Below are 18914 nucleotides of genomic sequence, written 5' to 3'. Positions count from 1 at the left end.
TCCTGTTTATAGAGTGTTTAATCTGAAAGAACGCTGTCGTTCCGATAGCGATATTTACGCTTGTGAGCCGGGTGCCAAGAACAGATGTCTTGGCCGTCTTCTGTCAAAGCAATGTAATAATATACTGGACAGTGAAAGAGATAGGAGGCTGATTTACTGTATTCTCCTGAGTGTTAGAGATATGACTCTTCCTCTTTAAGACTAACAGTAATGCCATGTATGGGGGGGGGGGGGTGTTGTTCCTGAGTGTTGCTACGGGATACGCCGGTCCAGATCATTCATTGGACGATGGAAGTAGAGGAAACTAGTGTTCCCGAGCGTGTTGCCTTTCTAAACAAAGGGTTTTTACGTCTCAAATTTGCAACCTACTGTATTCCCTTTGTAGTGCACTACTTTTGATCAGGGGCCCATAGAGATCGGGTCAAATGTAGTGCACTACAAAGAGAATAGGGTGCCATTTGGGACACCTCCAAGGTTTAGGCTGTGATTACCTCTCTTTTAATAACCAAAACTATTTTTTCATGAATTAGAGACCGACCTACAGGTAACTGCCAACATCAAGTCAACCCTTTGAGTAAATGAGGGATACAAAGTATATTGAAATCAGGTTCTTCCACACAGGTGTGACCCTAGAGTTTATGAAGTCATTTTACATCCCATCATGCATAGGGTCATGTATCAAAATGCCCAGTAAGCCTGTTATTTGGACTAGCATGGGTAGAAGAAGAGATCTCAGAGGAGAGTCGGGGGGTTTAAAGGGTGTCTGCTGTCCTACATTATCAGGAGCCCAAGTCCTTTCACCTGAATGGCCTCTACATGGTCAAATGGATTAAGATAGGTGGCACAGAGAAAATATTGATCTGCCTTAAAACCTCTTGTTTTGGCACCTTTAACTTAACTCACTGGGGTTAAATGGATTTAGAGAGTTAGGTGTGACACAGAGGCATGTAGGTCTCCATCTAGCCTCTTCGCTTGGATCAGACATTTTGTCTTTGTTTCTCTTCCCAATTCCAGTTTTAAATTTTGCCAGCTTGTCTCGCATCTCTCATTAGAACTGATCATGGCAAGTAGGTCTGTGGTGGGGGCTATTTCTGTGGACATGGCTGACCTATCACTCTGACCCATCACTCTGACCTATCATTCTGACCTATCATTCTGACCCATCATAGTGACCCATCATAGTGACCCATCATAGTGACCCATCATACTGACCCATCATACTGACCTATCATTCTGACCTATCATTCTGACCTATCACTCGGACCTATCATTCTGACCTATCATTCTGACCTATCATTCTGACCTATCACTCTGACCCATCATAGTGACCCATCATTCTGACCTATCATTCTGACCTATCATTCTGACCATCATACTGACCCATCATACTGACCCATCATAGTGACCCATCATTCTGACCTATCATACTGACCCATCATAGTGACCCATCATTCTGACCCATCATTCTGACCCATCATTCTGACTCATCATTCTGACCCATCATACTGACCCATCATAGTGACCCATCACAGTGACCCATCACACTGACCCATCATAGTGACCTGTCATAGTGACCCATCATACTGACCCATCATAGTGACCCATCATTCTGACCTATCATACTGACCCATCATAGTGACCCATCATTCTGACCCATCATTCTGACCCATCATTCTGACTCATCATTCTGACCCATCATTCTGACCCATCATACTGACCCATCATAGTGACCCATCACACTGACCCATCATAGTGACCTGTCATAGTGACCCATCATACTGACCCATCATAGTGACCCATCATTCTGACCTCTCATTCTGACCATCATACTGACCCATCATAGTGACCCATCATAGTGACCCATTATTCTGACCCATCATAGTGACCCATCATTCTGACCGATCATAGTGACCATCATAGTGACCCATCATTCTGACCCATCATAGTGACCCATCACTCTGACCCATCATACTGACGCATCACATTGACCCATCACTCTGACCCATCACTCTGACCCATCATACTGACGCATCACACTGACGCATCATTCTGAGCCATCACACTAACCCATCATACTGGCGCATCATTCTGAGCCATCACACTGACCCATCATAGTGACCCATCACAGTGACCCATCATTCTAACCCATCATACTTTATCCTCCCCTGATGTTGGGTCAGACCGTCCTCATACAGAACTCATCAATAGAAACTTTGGGTCAGTCAACACTAAGAGATATGAAGTTGCTGGGAAGCTCAACGCCAGACCCTTTCATTAGTTTATTGATAGAGTATTACATCATCGTCATGGTGACAGGCCAACTCCAGCTCTGATCGGAGGGAGGGAGGGAGGGAGGGAAGGGGGGAGTGAGTAAGGGGGAGGGAGGGAGATCAGAAGGAAATGGAACAGAATCATTCAGGCATATCAGCCACCATCCGAGATAAGAAAAACACATTAACTCTCTCTCCTTTTTCTGTCTCTATCGCTCTCTGTCTCTCGGCCTCCAGGTCGGCGCTGTCTCTCGGCCTCCAGGTCGGCGCTGTCTCTCGGCCTCCAGGCCGGCGCTGTCTCTCGGCCTCCAGGCCGGCGCTGTCTCTCGGCCTCCAGGCCGGCGCTGTCTCTCGGCCTCCAGGCCGGCGCTCTCTCTCGGCCTCCAGGCCGGTGCTGTCTCTCAGCCTCCAGGCCCACAACATAGTGTCAGAGAGGTTTAATAACATGCTGGTCAAACAACATAGTGTCAGAGAGGTTTAATAACATGCTGGTCCAACAACAGTGTCAGAGAGGTTTAATAACAGGCTGGTCCAACCACACAGTGTCAGAGAGGTTTAATAACATGCTGGTCCAACAACAGTGTCAGAGGGGTTTAATAACATGCTGGTCCAACAACACAGTGTCAGAGAGGTTTAATAACATGCTGGTCCAACAACACAGTGTCAGAGAGGTTTAATAACATGCTGGTCCAACAACACAGTGTCAGAGAGGTTTAATAACATGCTGGTCCAACAACAGTGTCAGAGGGGTTTAATAACATGCTGGTCCAACAACAGTGTCAGAGAGGTTTAATAACATGCTGGTCCAACAACACAGTGTCAGAGAGGTTTAATAACATGCTGGTCCAACAACAGTGTCAGAGGGGTTTAATAACATGCTGGTCCAACAACACAGTGTCAGAGAGGTTTAATAACATGCTGGTCCAACAACACAGTGTTAGAGAGGTTTAATAACATGCTGGTCCAACAACACAGTGTCAGAGAGGTTTAATAACATGCTGGTCCAACAACACAGTGTTAGAGAGGTTTAATAACATGCTGGTCCAACAACACAGTGTCAGAGAGGTTTAATAACATGCTGGTCCAACAACACAGTGTCAGAGAGGTTTAATAACATGCTGGTTAGACAACAGTGTCAGAGAGGTTTAATAACATGCTGGTCCAACAACACAGTGTCAGAGAGGTTTAATAACATGCTGGTCCAACAACAGTGTCAGAGGGGTTTAATAACATGCTGGTCCAACAACACAGTGTCAGAGAGGTTTAATAACATGCTGGTCCAACAACACAGTGTTAGAGAGGTTTAATAACATGCTGGTCCAACAACACAGTGTCAGAGAGGTTTAATAACATGCTGGTCCAACAACACAGTGTTAGAGAGGTTTAATAACATGCTGGTCCAACAACACAGTGTCAGAGAGGTTTAATAACATGCTGGTCCAACAACACAGTGTCAGAGAGGTTTAATAACATGCTGGTCCAACAACACAGTGTTAGAGAGGTTTAATAACATGCTGGTCCAACAACACAGTGTCAGAGAGGTTTAATAACATGCTGGTCCAACAACACAGTGTTAGAGAGGTTTAATAACATGCTGGTCCAACAACACAGTGTCAGAGAGGTTTAATAACATGCTGGTCCAACAACACAGTGTTAGAGAGGTTTAATAACATGCTGGTCCAACAACACAGTGTCAGAGAGGTTTAATAACATGCTGGTCCAACAACACAGTGTTAGAGAGGTTTAATAACATGCTGGTCCAACAACACAGTGTTAGAGAGGTTTAATAACATGCTGGTCCAACAACAATTATGCCAACTGTACTGTACCATCAAGTCCTTTTATGATGTTCCCAGGTTACAGGTTGCTTGTTGGGTTAAGTTAAAATAATAGTTGTTTACGATCAATGGAGAGAGAATCAGATTGTTATATTGACTAGATAACAATCACCATGGTAAACAGAGCGAGATAATCAGATTGCTCTGTTTGGCCTTACCTTACGTGCCTCTGAAAAACAAGAACATTTCTGTGATAGTGTCTCAGCAGGAGCATTGTTTTTCAGAGTGAATCTAGTTTCAGCTCCCTGTCACCACTCTGACACCGCTAGACTCCCTGTCACCACTCTGACACCGCTAGACTCCCTGTCACCACTCTGACACCACTAGACTCCCTGTCACCACTCTGACACCACTAGACTCCCTGTCACCACTCTGACACCTCTAGACACCCTGTCACCACTCTGACACCACTAGACTCCCTGTCACCACTAGAGCCCCTGTCACCACTTTGACACCACTAGACACCCTGTCACCATTCTGACACCACTCTGACACCGCTAGACTCCCTGACACCACTAGACTCCCTGTCACCACTCTGACACCACTAGACCCCCTGTCACCACTAGACTCCCTGTCACCACTAGAGCCCCTGTCACCACTCTGACACCGCTAGACCCCCTGTCACCACTAGACACCCTGTCACCATTCTGACACCACTCTGACACCGCTAGACTCCCTGACACCACTAGACTCCCTGTCACCAGTCTGACACCACTAGACTCCCTGTCACCACTCTGACACCACTAGACTCCCTGTCACCACTCTGACACCGCTAGACTCCCTGTCACCACTCTGACACCGCTAGACTCCCTGTCACCACTCTGACACCGCTAGACTCCCTGTCACCACTCTGACACCACTAGACTCCCTGTCACCACTCTGACACCGCTAGACTCCCTCTAATGTAGAGGTGGCAGCCATAGTTCAGGAGGGTCTGCCTCACAATACTGTTGTGGAAACTGGACTTGACCATAGCCTCATTTTATCTAGTTATTGTCATTTTCTCCCCTCTTTCACTTCTCTCTCTGTCTCTCTCGCGCTCTCTCCTCCCTCTCTCTTCATCTCTCTCTCTCTTCCCTCTTCATCTCTCTCTCTCTTCCCCTCTCTCTCTCTCTCCTCCCTCTCTCTCTCTCTCCCCTCCCTCTCTCTTTCCCTCTCTCTCTCCTCCCTCTCTCTTCCCTCTTCATCTCTCTCTCTCTCTCTCTCTCTCTCTCTCTCTCTCTCTCTCTCTCTCTCTCTCTCTCTCTCTCTCTCTCTCTCTCTCTCTCCCTCCCCCCCCCCCCCCTGCCGTTTTATTTTTATGACTTACCTTGCGTGCCTCTAGAAAAGTGCCTGAAACAAGCCTGTTCTGCTGATAAGCAAACAATCCAGAGTATGTACAGCGAGCCAGCTTCCTTTCCCACTTTTACCTCAGTTGATAAGATATAACTTTATAAAGTTCTGTAAAATATGTCAAGTGTTCGCCTGATGTCATGTCTGGAGCAGATGTACACTTTTGTGCCAATTTTTGTCAGATGTTTTCCTTCCTAATATCAGAGCTCTAACAGTGTCAATGAAAGGTTTCTTTATTATAAAAGTATACTATATATACAAAAGTATGTGGACACCCCTTCAATTTAGTGGATTTGGCTATTTCAGTCACACCCGTTGCATAAAATCGAGGACACCGCCATGCAATCTCCATAGACAAACATCAGCAGTAGAATGGCCTTACTGAAGAGCTCAGTGACTTTCAATGTGGCACCGTCATAGGATGCCACCTTTCCATCAAGTCAGTTCGTTAAAGTTCTGCCCTGCTAGAGCTGCCCCGGGTCAACTGTAAGTGCTGTTATTGTGAAGTGGAAACGTCTAGGAGCAACAACGGCTCAGCCGCGAAGTGGTAGGCCACATAAACTCACAGGACAGGACCGCCGAGTGCTGAAGCATGTAGAGTGTTAAATTCATCTGTCCTCGGTTGCAACACTCACTACCGAGTTCCAAATGCCTCTGGAAGCAACGTCAGCACAAGAGCTGTTATTTGTCGGGAGCTTCATGAAATGGGTTTCCATGGCCGAGCAGCCGCACACCAACCTAAGATCACCATGCGCAATGGAAACCGTCTGCTGGAATGGTGTTTTAGCAGCAATGTCCCAACATCTAGTGGAAAGCCTTCCCAGAAGAGTGGAGGCTGTTATAGCAGCAATGTTCCAACATCTAGTGGAAAGCCTTCCCAGAAGAGTGGAGGCTGTTATAGCAGCAATGTTCCAACATCTAGTGGAAAGCCTTCCCAGAAGAGTGGAGGCTGTTATAGCAGCAATGTTCCAACATCTAGTGGAAAGCCTTCCTAGAAGAATGGAGGTTGTTATAGCAGTAGAGAGGGGACCAACTCCGTATTAATGCCCCTGATTTTGGAATGAGATTATTGGACGAGCAGGTTTCCACATACTGTTGGTCATGTAGTGTATGATGGGCTATTTTATAGGTCACTGAGGTCTTGATGTTACTCTGTGTTGATGGTCTGTGTTGCTATGAGGGAACACATTCATATAGCTCATTCTAGAACCTACTGAATTGAGTATCTTCAATGAGGAGAATAAAGAGGGTGGGAGGGAGGGAAAAACACAAACACTACCTCTCCTCCCCATGAAAAACAAGAGTGCTTCTCATTTCTAAAAGCATGCCTCTGATGTCCGTGTCTCACTCACTTCAACCACTGTGTTCGTCATAGTGACGTTGTGATCGAGCTGCTCCTCTCCCTCTCTCTCTCTTGGTTCAGAACAGCGCGTGCCTCAGAACCCTGAGATAAACGGCTGTACGGCAGCGCCGGTACCGGGACGCCGCTCCAACAGATCAACACTTGAACAGAGCGACAGAGTGGAAACGGTCAAACGACTATGGATGCGTCCTGCTCGATACAAAAAAACATTTTTCAAAGGGATTATTGTTATTTTTTTCTTTGAAGTGGTAAACTTTAACAACCACTTTTTTTAAATCGTAACGGAATCAAACCGCCATAATGAATGATATTAAACTTGCGGTTTTGGGAGGCGAAGGAGTCGGGAAATCAGGTACATGTTTTACCTGTCATGTAAAAACGTTTTGTTCGGTTGGTTTGGCTTATTGTTTGTCCAAATGTGTACATTGTTCGTAGGCTATTGATTTTAACTATCGTATTCCTTCCTCAGCCCTCATCGTTCGATTCCTGACGAGGCGATTTATCGGCGAATATGCCTCATCATCAGGTAAGGTCTCTAACCTACTTAGTTTGCTACAATAGACTTGTGTAACATGAATACAACGTCATGCTAATTATTATGAAACAATCTGTAAAAAAAAATGTTTAAAAATAATTTGCAAAAGTTCTGTTTTCCAATTGATCTTTGATCCATTGTCATTGCTTTTACGCATCATTACGCACGTCCAGTTCTGACATAATTACGTAATTGTTCGATTTCCTGACGTTACCAAGTGAACACATTGTCCTTCATCAGATGGTAGATGATTGGCTACAGCTAGACTACTTGCATCAGAAGTATTGTTCAGTTGTATTGTCGGCTACATGCTGTGTTGTAGGCTACATGCTGTGTTGTCAGCTACATGCTGTGTTGTCGGCTACATGCTGTGTTGTCGGCTACATGCTGTGTTGTCGGCTACATGCTGTGTTGTCGGCTACATGCTGTGTTGTAGGCTACATGCTGTGTTGTAGGCTACATGCTGTGTTGTCGGCTACATGCTGTGTTGTCGGCTACATGCTGTGTTGTCGGCTACATGCTGTGTTGTCGGCTACATGCTGTGTTGTCGGCTACATGCTGTGTTGTCGGCTACATGCTGTGTTGTCGGCTACATGCTGTGTTGTCGGCTACATGCTGTGTTGTCGGCTACCTGCTGTGTTGTCGGCTACATGCTGTGTTGTCGGCTACCTGCTGTGTTGTCGGCTACATGCTGTGTTGTCGGCTACATGCTGTGTTGTCGGCTACCTGCTGTATTGTAGGCTACATGCTGTGTTGTCGGCTACATGCTGTGTTGTCGGCTACCTGCTGTATTGTAGGCTACATGCTGTGTTGTCGGCTACATGCTGTGTTGTCGGCTACATGCTGTGTCGTCGGCTACATGCTGTGTCGTCGGCTACATGCTGTGTTGTCGGCTACATGCTGTGTTGTCGGCTACGTGCTACATGCTGTGTTGTTGGCTACATGCTGTGTTGTCGGCTACATGCTGTGTTGTCGGCTACGTGCTACATGCTGTGTCGTCGGCTACATGCTGTGTTGTCGGCTACATGCTGTGTTGTCGGCTACATGTTGTGTTGTAGGCTACCTGCTGTGTTGTCGGCTACCTGCTGTGTTGTCGGCTACCTGCTGTGTTGTCGGCTACATGCTGTGTTGTCGGCTACATGTTGTGTTGTAGGCTACATGCTGTGTTGTCGGCTACCTGCTGTGTTGTCGGCTACATGCTGTGTTGTCGGCTACATGTTGTGTTGTAGGCTACATGTTGTGTTGTAGGCTACCTGCTGTGTTGTCGGCTACCTGCTGTGTTGTCGGCTACCTGCTGTGTTGTCGGCTACATGCTGTGTTGTCGGCTACATGTTGTGTTGTAGGCTACATGCTGTGTTGTCGGCTACATGCTGTGTCGTCGGCTACATGCTGTGTTGTCGGCTACATGCTGTGTCGTCGGCTACATGCTGTGTTGTACATGTTGGATCATTTGTATGAAATATTTTAGGTTACAGTGATTCAAAATAAAAGTATCTAGTCAATATTGGTATTAGTCTGTGTGTTGTCATTATTTAGTATTGATCCTATTTCTATGGATCCAAAGGTTGAATAACACTCCTTCGGTCAGTAGGTTAGATAGTGACTGTTGTGGAAACTGGACTTTACCGTAGCTTCATGTTATCTAATTATTGTCATTTTCTCTCCTCTCTTTCACTCCCCCATCTCTCTCTCTCTCTCTTTCTGTCTCTCTCTCTCTTTCTGTCTCTCTCTCTCTTTCTGTCTCTCTCTCTCTTTCTCTCTCTCTCTCTCTCTCTCTCTCTCTCTTTCTCTCTCTCTCTCTCTCTTTCTGTCTCTCTCTCTCTTTCTGTCTCTCTCTCTCTTTCTGTCTCTCTCTCTTTCTGTCTCTCTCTCTTTCTGTCTCTCTCTCCTCTCTTTCTGTCTCTCTCTCTCTCTTTCTGTCTCTCTCTCTCTCTCTTTCTCACTATCCCTCTCTCTCTATCCCCCTCTGTCTCTCTCTGTTTCTTTCTCACTCTCCCTCTATCTCTCTCTCTCTTTCCCTCTCTCTCTCATGCAGAATGCATATACAGGAAGCGTCTGTCTATTGATGGTAGACAGCTGAATCTAGAACTCTATGATCCATGCTCACAGGTGAGTTGAGAGGAGGAGGAGAACCACGTTGTTGACCATCATGTTTTGTATCACCATTCAGTTATCTGAGTGGCCATCCATTGACATGTATGAACAACGATTTATACGCTGAAGAAAAGCCATCTCTCATACCCAATATTCCTCTATCTGAAATGTATGATACAAGATAATAAATGTATGGTACATGATAATACATGTATGGTACAGGATAATGTATGGTATAGGATAATGTATGGTACAGGATAATACATGTATGGTACAGGATAATGTATGGTACAGGATAATACATGTATGGTACAGGATAATACATGTATGGTACAGGATAATACATGTATGGTACAGGATAATACATGTATGGTACAGGATAATACATGTATGGTACAGGATAATACATGTATGGTACAGGATAATGTATGGTATAGGATAATGTATGGTACAGGATAATACATGTATGGTACAGGATAATGTATGGTATAGGATAATGTATGGTACAGGATAATACATGTATGGTACAGGATAATACATGTATGGTACAGGATAATGTATGGTACAGGATAATACATGTATGGTACAGGATAATACATGTATGGTACAGGATAATACATGTATGGTACAGGATAATACATGTATGGTACAGGATAATACATGTATGGTACAGGATAATACATGTATGGTACAGGATAATACATGTATGGTACAGGATAATACATGTATGGTACAGGATAATGTATGGTACAGGATAATGTATGGTACAGGATAATACATGTATGGTACAGGATAATACATGTATGGTACAGGATAATACATGTATGGTACAGGATAATGTATGGTACAGGATAATACATGTATGGTACAGGATAATGTATGGTATAGGATAATACATGTATGGTACAGGATAATGTATGGTATAGGATAATGTATGGTACAGGATAATACATGTATGGTACAGGATAATACATGTATGGTACAGGATAATGTATGGTACAGGATAATAAATGTATGGTACAGGATTATAAATGTATGGTACAGGATAATGTATGGTACAGGATTATAAATGTATGGTACAGGATAATGTATGGTACAGGATAATGTATGGTACAGGATAATATAGTCAGTGCAGTGAAAACCCCTGACAGATTAATCAATCTCACTTATTGTGCCCAGCCAAGCATGCAGCAGTCTCCCTCCCTCCCACCCTCCCTCTTTCCCTGTCTCCCTCCCACCCACCCTCCCTGTCTTCCTCCCACCCTCCCTCCCTATCTTTCTCCCTCCCACCCACCCTCCCTGTCTCCCTCCCACCCACCCTCCCTGTCTCCCTCCCACCCACCCTCCCTGTCTCCCTCCCACCCTCCCTGTCTCCCTCCCACCCTCCCTCTTTCCCTGTCTCCCTCCCACCCACCCTCCCTGTCTCCCTCCCACCCACCCTCCCTGTCTCCCTCCCACCCTCCCTCTTTACCTGTCTCCCTCCCTCTTTCCCTGTCTTCCTCCCACCCTCCCTCTTTCTCTGTCTCCCTCCTACCCTCCCTCTTTCCATTTCCCCCACAGTTAATACATCACTATAAATCAGACCAGAACCACCCCCCCCCCCCCCCCAGTTAATACATCACTGTAAATCAGAACCCCCCCCCCCCACAGTTAATACATCACTGTAAATCAGAACCATTTCCCCACAGAAGGAAGACTTTGAATTTGCTCTGAAGTGACAGGAGATTTACCACTAGGAGTTGGATGGGTGTTTGCGATAACAAAGTGGATATGGCCAGAAGTGGGCGAAGGCAACCTTGGGTTATAATTCAGCAATAAGGCCAGAGGATGTGTGGTATATGGCCAATATGAGCCCACCCTCCCTTCACCAGCCTCCACTGGTGTGTATCAGATTGCTTGGTTATAGCAACATGTCCTTGCTGTTTGTGTTGCTCTGCAGGCCTGTGAGGGGAAGTCGACTCTGACCGACCAGATCCACTGGGCTGATGGCTTCGTAGTGGTCTATGACATCAGTGACCGCTCCTCCTTCATCAAGGCTAAAGCCATAGTACACCTGATCAGAGAGTTAAACCTGGGAGTGGCCAAAAGGTAACCATCCACTCACCTGTCCAGTCCATCTACTCACCTGTACAGTCCATCTACCCACCTATCCAGTCCATCTACTCACCTGTACAGTCCATCTACTCACCTGTCCAGTCCATCTACTCACCTGTCCATCTACTCACCTGTACAGTCCATCTACTCACCTGTCCAGTCCATCTACTCACCTGTACAGTCCATCTACTCACCTGTACAGTCCATCTACTCACCTGTACAGTCCATCTACTCACCTGTCCATCTACTCACCTGTACAGTCCATCTACTCACCTGTCCAGTCCATCTACTCACCTGTCCAGTCCATCTACTCACCTGTCCATCTACTCACCTGTACAGTCCATCTACTCACCTGTACAGTCCATCTACTCACCTGTCCAGTCCATCTACTCACCTGTCCATCTACTCACCTGTCCAGTCCATCTACTCACCTGTCCAGTCCATCTACTCACCTGTACAGTCCATCTACTCACCTGTACAGTCCATCTACTCACCTGTACAGTCCATCTACTCACCTGTCCATCTACTCACCTGTACAGTCCATCTACTCACCTGTCCAGTCCATCTACTCACCTGTCCAGTCCATCTACTCACCTGTCCATCTACTCACCTGTACAGTCCATCTACTCACCTGTACAGTCCATCTACTCACCTGTCCAGTCCATCTACACACCTGTCCAGTCCATCCACCCACCTGTACAGTCCATCTACTCACCTGTACAGTCCATCCACTAACCTGTCCAGTCCATCTACTCACCTGTCCAGTCCATCTACTCACCTGTCCAGTCCATCTACTCACCTGTCCAGTCCATCTACTCACCTGTCCAGTCCATCTACTCACCTGTCCAGTCCATCTACCCACCTGTCCAGTCCATCTACTCACCTGTCCAGTCCATCTACTCACCTGTCCAGTCCATCTACTCACCTGTACAGTCCATCTACTCACCTGTCCAGTCCATCTACTCACCTGTACAGTCCATCTACTCACCTGTCCAGTCCATCCACCCACCTGTACAGTCCATCTACTCACCTGTCCATCTACTCACCTGTCCAGTCCATCTACTCACCTGTCCAGTCCATCTACTCACCTGTACAGTCCATCTACTCACCTGTCCAGTCCATCCACCCACCTGTACAGTCCATCTACTCACCTGTACAGTCCATCTACCACCTGTCCAGTCCATCCACCCACCTGTCCAGTCCATCTACTCACCTGTACAGTCCATCTACTCACCTGTCCAGTCCATCTACTCACCTGTCCAGTCCATCTACTCACCTGTCCAGTCCATCTACTCACCTGTCCAGCCCATCTACTCACCTGTCCAGTCCATCTACTCACCTGTCCAGTCCATCTACACACCTGTCCAGTCCATCTACTCACCTGTCCAGTCCATCTACTCACCTGTCCAGTCCATCCACTCACCTGTTCAGTCCGTCCACTCACCTGTTCAGTCCGTCCACTCACCTGTTCAGTCCGTCCACTCACCTGTACAGTCCGTCCACTCACCTGTCCGTCCAGTCACCTGTCCAGTCCATGCACTCACCTGTCCAGTCCATCCACCCACCACCTGTCCAGTCCATCCACTCCCCACCTGTCTAGTCCATCCACTCACGTGTCCAGTCCATCCACTCACATGTCCAGTCCATCCACTCACCTGTCCAGTCCGTACAGTCCATCCACTCACCTGTCCAGTCCATCCACCCTACCTGTCCAGTCCATCCACTTACCTGTCCAGTCCATCCACCCCACCTGTCCAGTCCATCCACGCACCTGTCCAGTCCATCCATGCACCTGTCCAGTCCGTACAGTCCATCCACTCACCTGTCCAGTCCATCCACTAACCTGTCCAGTCCATCCACTCACCTGTCCAGTCCATCCACCCCACCTGTCCAGTCCATCCACCCCACCTGTCCAGTCCATCCACCCCACCTGTCCAGTCCATCCACACACCTGTCCAGTCCATCCACACACCTGTCCAGTCCATCCATGCACCTGTCCAGTCCATCCACTCACCTGTCCAGTCCATCCACCCACCTGTCCAGTCCATCCACACACCTGTCCAGTCCATCCATGCACCTGTCCAGTCCATCCATGCACCTGTCCAGTCCATCCATGCACCTGTCCAGTCCATCCACCCCACCCGTACAGTCCATCCATCCACTCACCTGTCCAGTCCATCCACCTACCACCTGTCCAGTCCATCCACTCACCTGTCCAGTCCATCCACTCACCTGTCCAGTCCATCCACCCACCTGTCCAGTCCGTACAGTCCATCCACTCACCTGTCCAGTCCATCCACTCACCTGTCCAGTCCATCTACCCACCTGTCCAGTCCATCTACCCACCTGTCCAGTCCATCCACCCACCACCTGTCCAGTCCATCTACTCACCTGTCCAGTCCATCCACTCACCTGTCCAGTCCATCCATTCACCTGTCCAGTCCATCCACTCACCTGTCCAGTCCATCCACTCACCTGTCCAGTCCATAGACTCTTACCTGTCCAGTCTGTCCACACACACCTCACCTACCAAAAGGTAGACTCTCACACTGATATAGACCTTCCAGTTCCCCTCACCTACCAAAAGGTAGACTCTCACACTGATATAGACCTTCCAGTTCCCCTCACCTACCAAAAGGTAGACTCTCATACCGATACAGACCTTCCAGTTCCCCTCACCTATCAAAAGGTAGACTCTCACACCGATACAGACCTTCCAGTTCCTCTCACCTATCAAAAGGTAGACTCTCACACCGATACAGACCTTCCAGTTCCCCTCACCTACCAAAAGGTAGACTCTCACACCGATACAGACCTTCCAGTTCCCCTCACCTACCAAAAGGTAGACTCTCACACTGATACAGACCTTCCAGTTCCCCTCACCTACCAAAAGGTAGACTCTCACACTGATACAGACCTTCCAGTTCCCCTCACCTACCAAAAGGTAGACTCTCACACTGATACAGACCTTCCAGTTCCCCTCACCTACCAAAAGGTAGACTCTCACACTGATACAGACCTTCCAGTTCCCCTCACGTACCAAAGGGTAGACTCTCACACTGATATAGACCTTCCATCCACTTGGCGTAGGGGGAGAGTGGAGTCAGTGGGACTGACATTCCATCCTATTATTGTCATTGTGCATCAATAGATTGGACGTCGATGTGGGTTTAACAGCCGCCCACACTGCCCAACAACTGTTACATCGTTAGTAATCCCATTGATAGATTTTACCACAGAGATTCAACTCTCTGGCTCATGTCCATGTGACAGTTATTCAGAACCTTTTTTTAAAATTCAGAGCCAAGATCTATTGTCTGTATGACCTTCAGTTCTAGCTGGTAGTAATTCCAATACACCACTAACTCATCATTCTGCCCCCAAACCAATCCTCTAGTAAATATCTAGCTGCTATTGAATTCTCCTGTCACTATGATAATTCTATTGCTGTTGAGGCGTCTCATGTCATCTCTCTATTATGGCTGAACTGATCGTTGGAATGTTTTCACTAGTGGTCTTCTAGGGATGAGGGAACATCTGTCTAATGGTCTTCTGGGTGATGAGGGAACATCTGTCTAATGGGGATGAGGTAACATCTGTCTAGTGGTCTTCTGTGGATGAGGGAACATCTGTCTAGTGGTCTTCTGTGGATGAGGGAACATCTGTATAATGGGGATGAGGGAACATCTGTCTAATGGGGATGATGGAACATCTCACTAATGGGATGAGGGAACATCTGTCTAATGGGATGAGGGAACATCTGTCTAATGGGATGAGGGAACATCTGTCTAATGGGGATGAGGGAACATCTGTCTAATGGGGATGAGGGAACATCTGTCTAATGGGGATGAGGGAACATATGTCTAATGGGGATGAGGGAACATCTGTCTAATGGAGATGAGGGTACATCTGTCTAATGGGGATGAGGGTACATCTGTCTAATGGGGATGAGGGAACATCTGTCTAATGGGGATGAGGGAACATCTGTCTAATGGGGATGAGGTAACATCTGTCTAGTGGTCTTCTGTGGATGAGGGAACATCTGTCTAGTGGTCTTCTGTGGATGAGGGAACATCTGTCTAATGGGGATGAGGGAACATCTGTCTAATGGGGATGATGGAACATCTCACTAATGGGATGAGGGAACATCTGTCTAATGGAATGAGGGAACATCTGTCTAATGGGATGAGGGAACATCTATCTAATGGGATGAGGGAACATCTATCTAATGGGATGAGGGAACATCTGTCTAATGGGGATGAGGGAACATCTGTCTAATGGGGATGAGGGAACATCTGTCTAATGGGGATGAGGGAACATCTGTCTAATGGGGAAGAGGGAACATCTGTCTAATGGAGATGAGGGTACATCTGTCTAAGGGGATGAGGGAACATCTGGCTAATGTGGATGAGGGAACATCTGTCTTATGGTCTTCTGGGGATGGGGGAACATCTGTCTAATGGGATGAGGGAACATCTGTCTAATGGTCTTCTGGGGATGAGGGAACATCTGTCTAATGGTCTAATGGGGATGAGGGAACATCTGTCTAATGGTCTTCTGGGGATGAGGGAACATCTGTCTAATGGTCTTCTGGGGATGAGGGAACATCTGTCTAATTGGGATGAGGGAACATCTCACTAATGGGGATGAGGGAACATCTCACTAATGGGATGAGGGAACATCTCTCTAATGGGATGAGGGAACATCTCTCTAATGGGATGAGGGAGCATCTGTCTAATGGGATGAGGGAACATCTGTCTAATGGGGATGAGGGAACATCTGTCTAATGGGGATGAGGGAACAACAGACCTACAGTTTAGCACTGACACATACAATGACGATACCCTCAACTCTCCATCGAGGTTTTAGTCTCGTAGGTTACATCTGAAAAGGGCACCCTATTCCCTATAAAGAGAGCAATACTTTGGACTGCTTCTTAACCTCATTTTGACATGCCTCTGGTAAGAAATAGTGTCATGTAAAATGGAAGAGGGTGTCATTTTCAGATGTCCCGTAGTCTTTAAACGTCACTACCGTTTACTCAACCTGTCCTCCTGGTTTGTCTTGTCTTACATCCAGGGACTCGTTATGTCCGTCCTTACTGTGTCTCATATATTTTTATTTCCTACTCATCCTGTCTTCCTCCTCCTCTCTCTCTCTCTCTCTCTCTCTCCCCTCAGGGATGCTGACACTCTGGTGTTCCTGGTGGGTAACAAGCAGGACCTGTGCCACGTGAGGGAGGTGCGTCGAGAGGAAGGCCAGCGTCTGGCAGCCGAGTCCCAGACACAGTTCTACGAGCTCTCTGCAGCAGAACACTACCAGGAAGTGGTCCTCATGTTCTCGAAGATGGTCCACAACGCCAGCCTTGGGGGCAAGGCCAAGGAGAGGAGACGGAGACCTAGTGGCTCCAAGTCCATGGCCAAACTCATCAATAATGTCTTCGGGAAGCGGAGGAAATCAGTGTGAAAGGGGAGATGGGAAAGGTCAAGTGTTTACCCCAGGCCTAAAGAAGCCTTGTTACTTCGTTACTCCCCTTGGGACTGTTGTTGAATGGTGAAAGGGATTGTGGGAAAATGGTCGATAATGTTGAATGGACCCACCACCAACAACAACATGGGCTTCACCTACTTTACTTGCTGTTGCTATTATTATTGTTGATCATGAAAAGAGTCAATAATAATTAGACCCTCACCAACCTCCACTCCTCTGGTTGCCAACCACCAAGGGACAGCTCTGTGTGGTATAAATGGTTCTACACTTAGAACAGAGCTTATTGGACTGATAGGACTGCTGCTGCTTAGACTTTCTGACTCGTGCTTACCAAACTCGTGTGTGTGTGTGTGTGTGTGTGTGTGTGTGTGTGTGTGTGTGTGTGTGTGTGTGTGTGTGTGTGTGTGTGTGTGTGTGTGTGTGTGTATGACACCACAGGGAGACTCCGTTATTAGCTATGTAAAGTATATCACCACATGGGGAGACTCCATTATTAGCTATGTACTGTAAATGACACCACGGGGAGACTCCATTATTAGCTATGTAAAGTAAATTACACCACGGGGAGACTCCATTATTAGCTATGTAGAGTATATGATACCACGGGGAGACTCCATTATTAGCTATGTACTGTAAATGACACCACGGGGAGACTCCATTATTAGCTATGTACTGTAAATGACACCACGGGGAGACTCCATTATTAGCTATGTAAAGTAAATGATACCACAGGGAGACTCCATTACTGGCCCTATTGCCTCTACTGCTCAATGCATGCCACAGTGGCAGACACAGTCCATGTTTCATACATCTTTCATTATGACTCAACTGTATCCCAAATAGCACCCTATTCCCTATATATAATGCACTATGTTTGACCGGAGCCCTATGGGCCCTTATCGAAAGTAGTGCACTAAACATGGAACAGGGTGCCATTTGGGATGCTTCCTGAATACCGCTACTGAAGAGAGCCAGCAGTTTATTGGCATGGAGGTTGTTTTTTTGGGGGGAAATTCTTTCTGTGGTTACTGTGGTTTCCAGGGAAAGGTAATGTATCATAAAATAATGAATGTCTGTCTGTTTAGTTCCATCTTCCTGTTGTTCATTGTTCCCTGGATTAAAGTCTGAATTATAAACTCATAAAATAATGTAAAACTATAATAAACACTGTAATCAAGTCTAGTTGTGGTTTTATGGAGGTGTGTGTGTGTGTGTGTGTGTGTGTGTGTGTGTGTGTGTGTGTGTGTGTGTGTGTGTGTGTGTGTGTGTGTGTGTGTGTGTGTGTGTAAGTAAAGAAATAAAACAACTGTAAAAAGACATTTGAAAATAACAGTAGCGAGGCTACATACAGACACCGGTTAGTCAGACTGATTGAGGTAGTATGTACATGTAGGTATTTTTAAGGTGACTATGCAGATATGATGAACAGAGAGTAGCAGTAGTGTAAAAGAGGGGTTGGCAGGTGGTGGGTGGTGGGACACAATGCAGATAGCCTGGTTAGCCAATTTTTGGGAGCACTGGTTGGTCGGGCCAATGAGGTAGTATGTACATGAATGTATAGTTAAAGTGACTATGCATATATGATAAACAGAGAGTAGCAGCAGCGTAAAAAGAGGGGTTGGCGGGTGGTGTGGGGGGGGGACACATAGTCCGGGTAGCCATTTGGTTACCTGTTCAGGAGTCTTATGGCTTGGGGGTAAAAACTGTTGAGAAGCCTTTCTGTCCTAGACTTGGCACTCCGGTACCGCTTGCCATGCGATAGTAGAGAGAACAGTCACAATTTTGAGGGCCTTTTTCTGACACCACCTGGGGTAGAGGTCCTGGATGGCAGGCAGCTTTGCCCCAGTGATGTACTGGGCCGTACACACTACCCTCTGTAGTGCCTTGCGGTCGGAGAC

The 18914-nt window shown here is 46.9% G+C and overlaps 1 protein-coding gene across 1 annotated transcript; it reads left to right on the top strand.

Moving 5' to 3' along the window:
* The first annotated feature begins 7057 nt into the window (after positions 1–7057).
* LOC139399420 (ras-related and estrogen-regulated growth inhibitor-like protein) lies at positions 7058–17144 on the top strand. Its single transcript, XM_071144828.1, has 5 exons — positions 7058–7155; positions 7273–7329; positions 9374–9447; positions 11372–11520; positions 16707–17144. The coding sequence occupies exons 1-5, from the start codon at positions 7104–7106 to the stop codon at positions 16990–16992; spliced, it is 618 nt and encodes a 205-aa protein (XP_071000929.1). The 5' UTR covers positions 7058–7103; the 3' UTR covers positions 16993–17144.
* The last annotated feature ends 1770 nt before the right edge of the window (positions 17145–18914 follow it).

This window comes from Oncorhynchus clarkii, unplaced genomic scaffold (genome assembly GCF_045791955.1).
Source record: "Oncorhynchus clarkii lewisi isolate Uvic-CL-2024 unplaced genomic scaffold, UVic_Ocla_1.0 unplaced_contig_10316_pilon_pilon, whole genome shotgun sequence".
Lineage (NCBI taxonomy): Eukaryota > Metazoa > Chordata > Actinopteri > Salmoniformes > Salmonidae > Oncorhynchus > Oncorhynchus clarkii.
Note: the sequence above shows the minus strand (reverse complement) of the source record. Positions and strands in the feature narration are given on the sequence as shown.

Coding starts and splice junctions, on each gene's coding strand:
- LOC139399420 (XM_071144828.1), top strand. CDS start 7,104: ATGAATGATATTAAACTTGCGGTTTTGGGAGGCGAAGGAGTCGGGAAA. Junction 7,156..7,272: donor CGAAGGAGTCGGGAAATCAG/GTACATGTTTTA, acceptor TTCCTTCCTCAG/CCCTCATCGTTCGATTCCTG. Junction 11,521..16,706: donor AACCTGGGAGTGGCCAAAAG/GTAACCATCCAC, acceptor CTCTCCCCTCAG/GGATGCTGACACTCTGGTGT.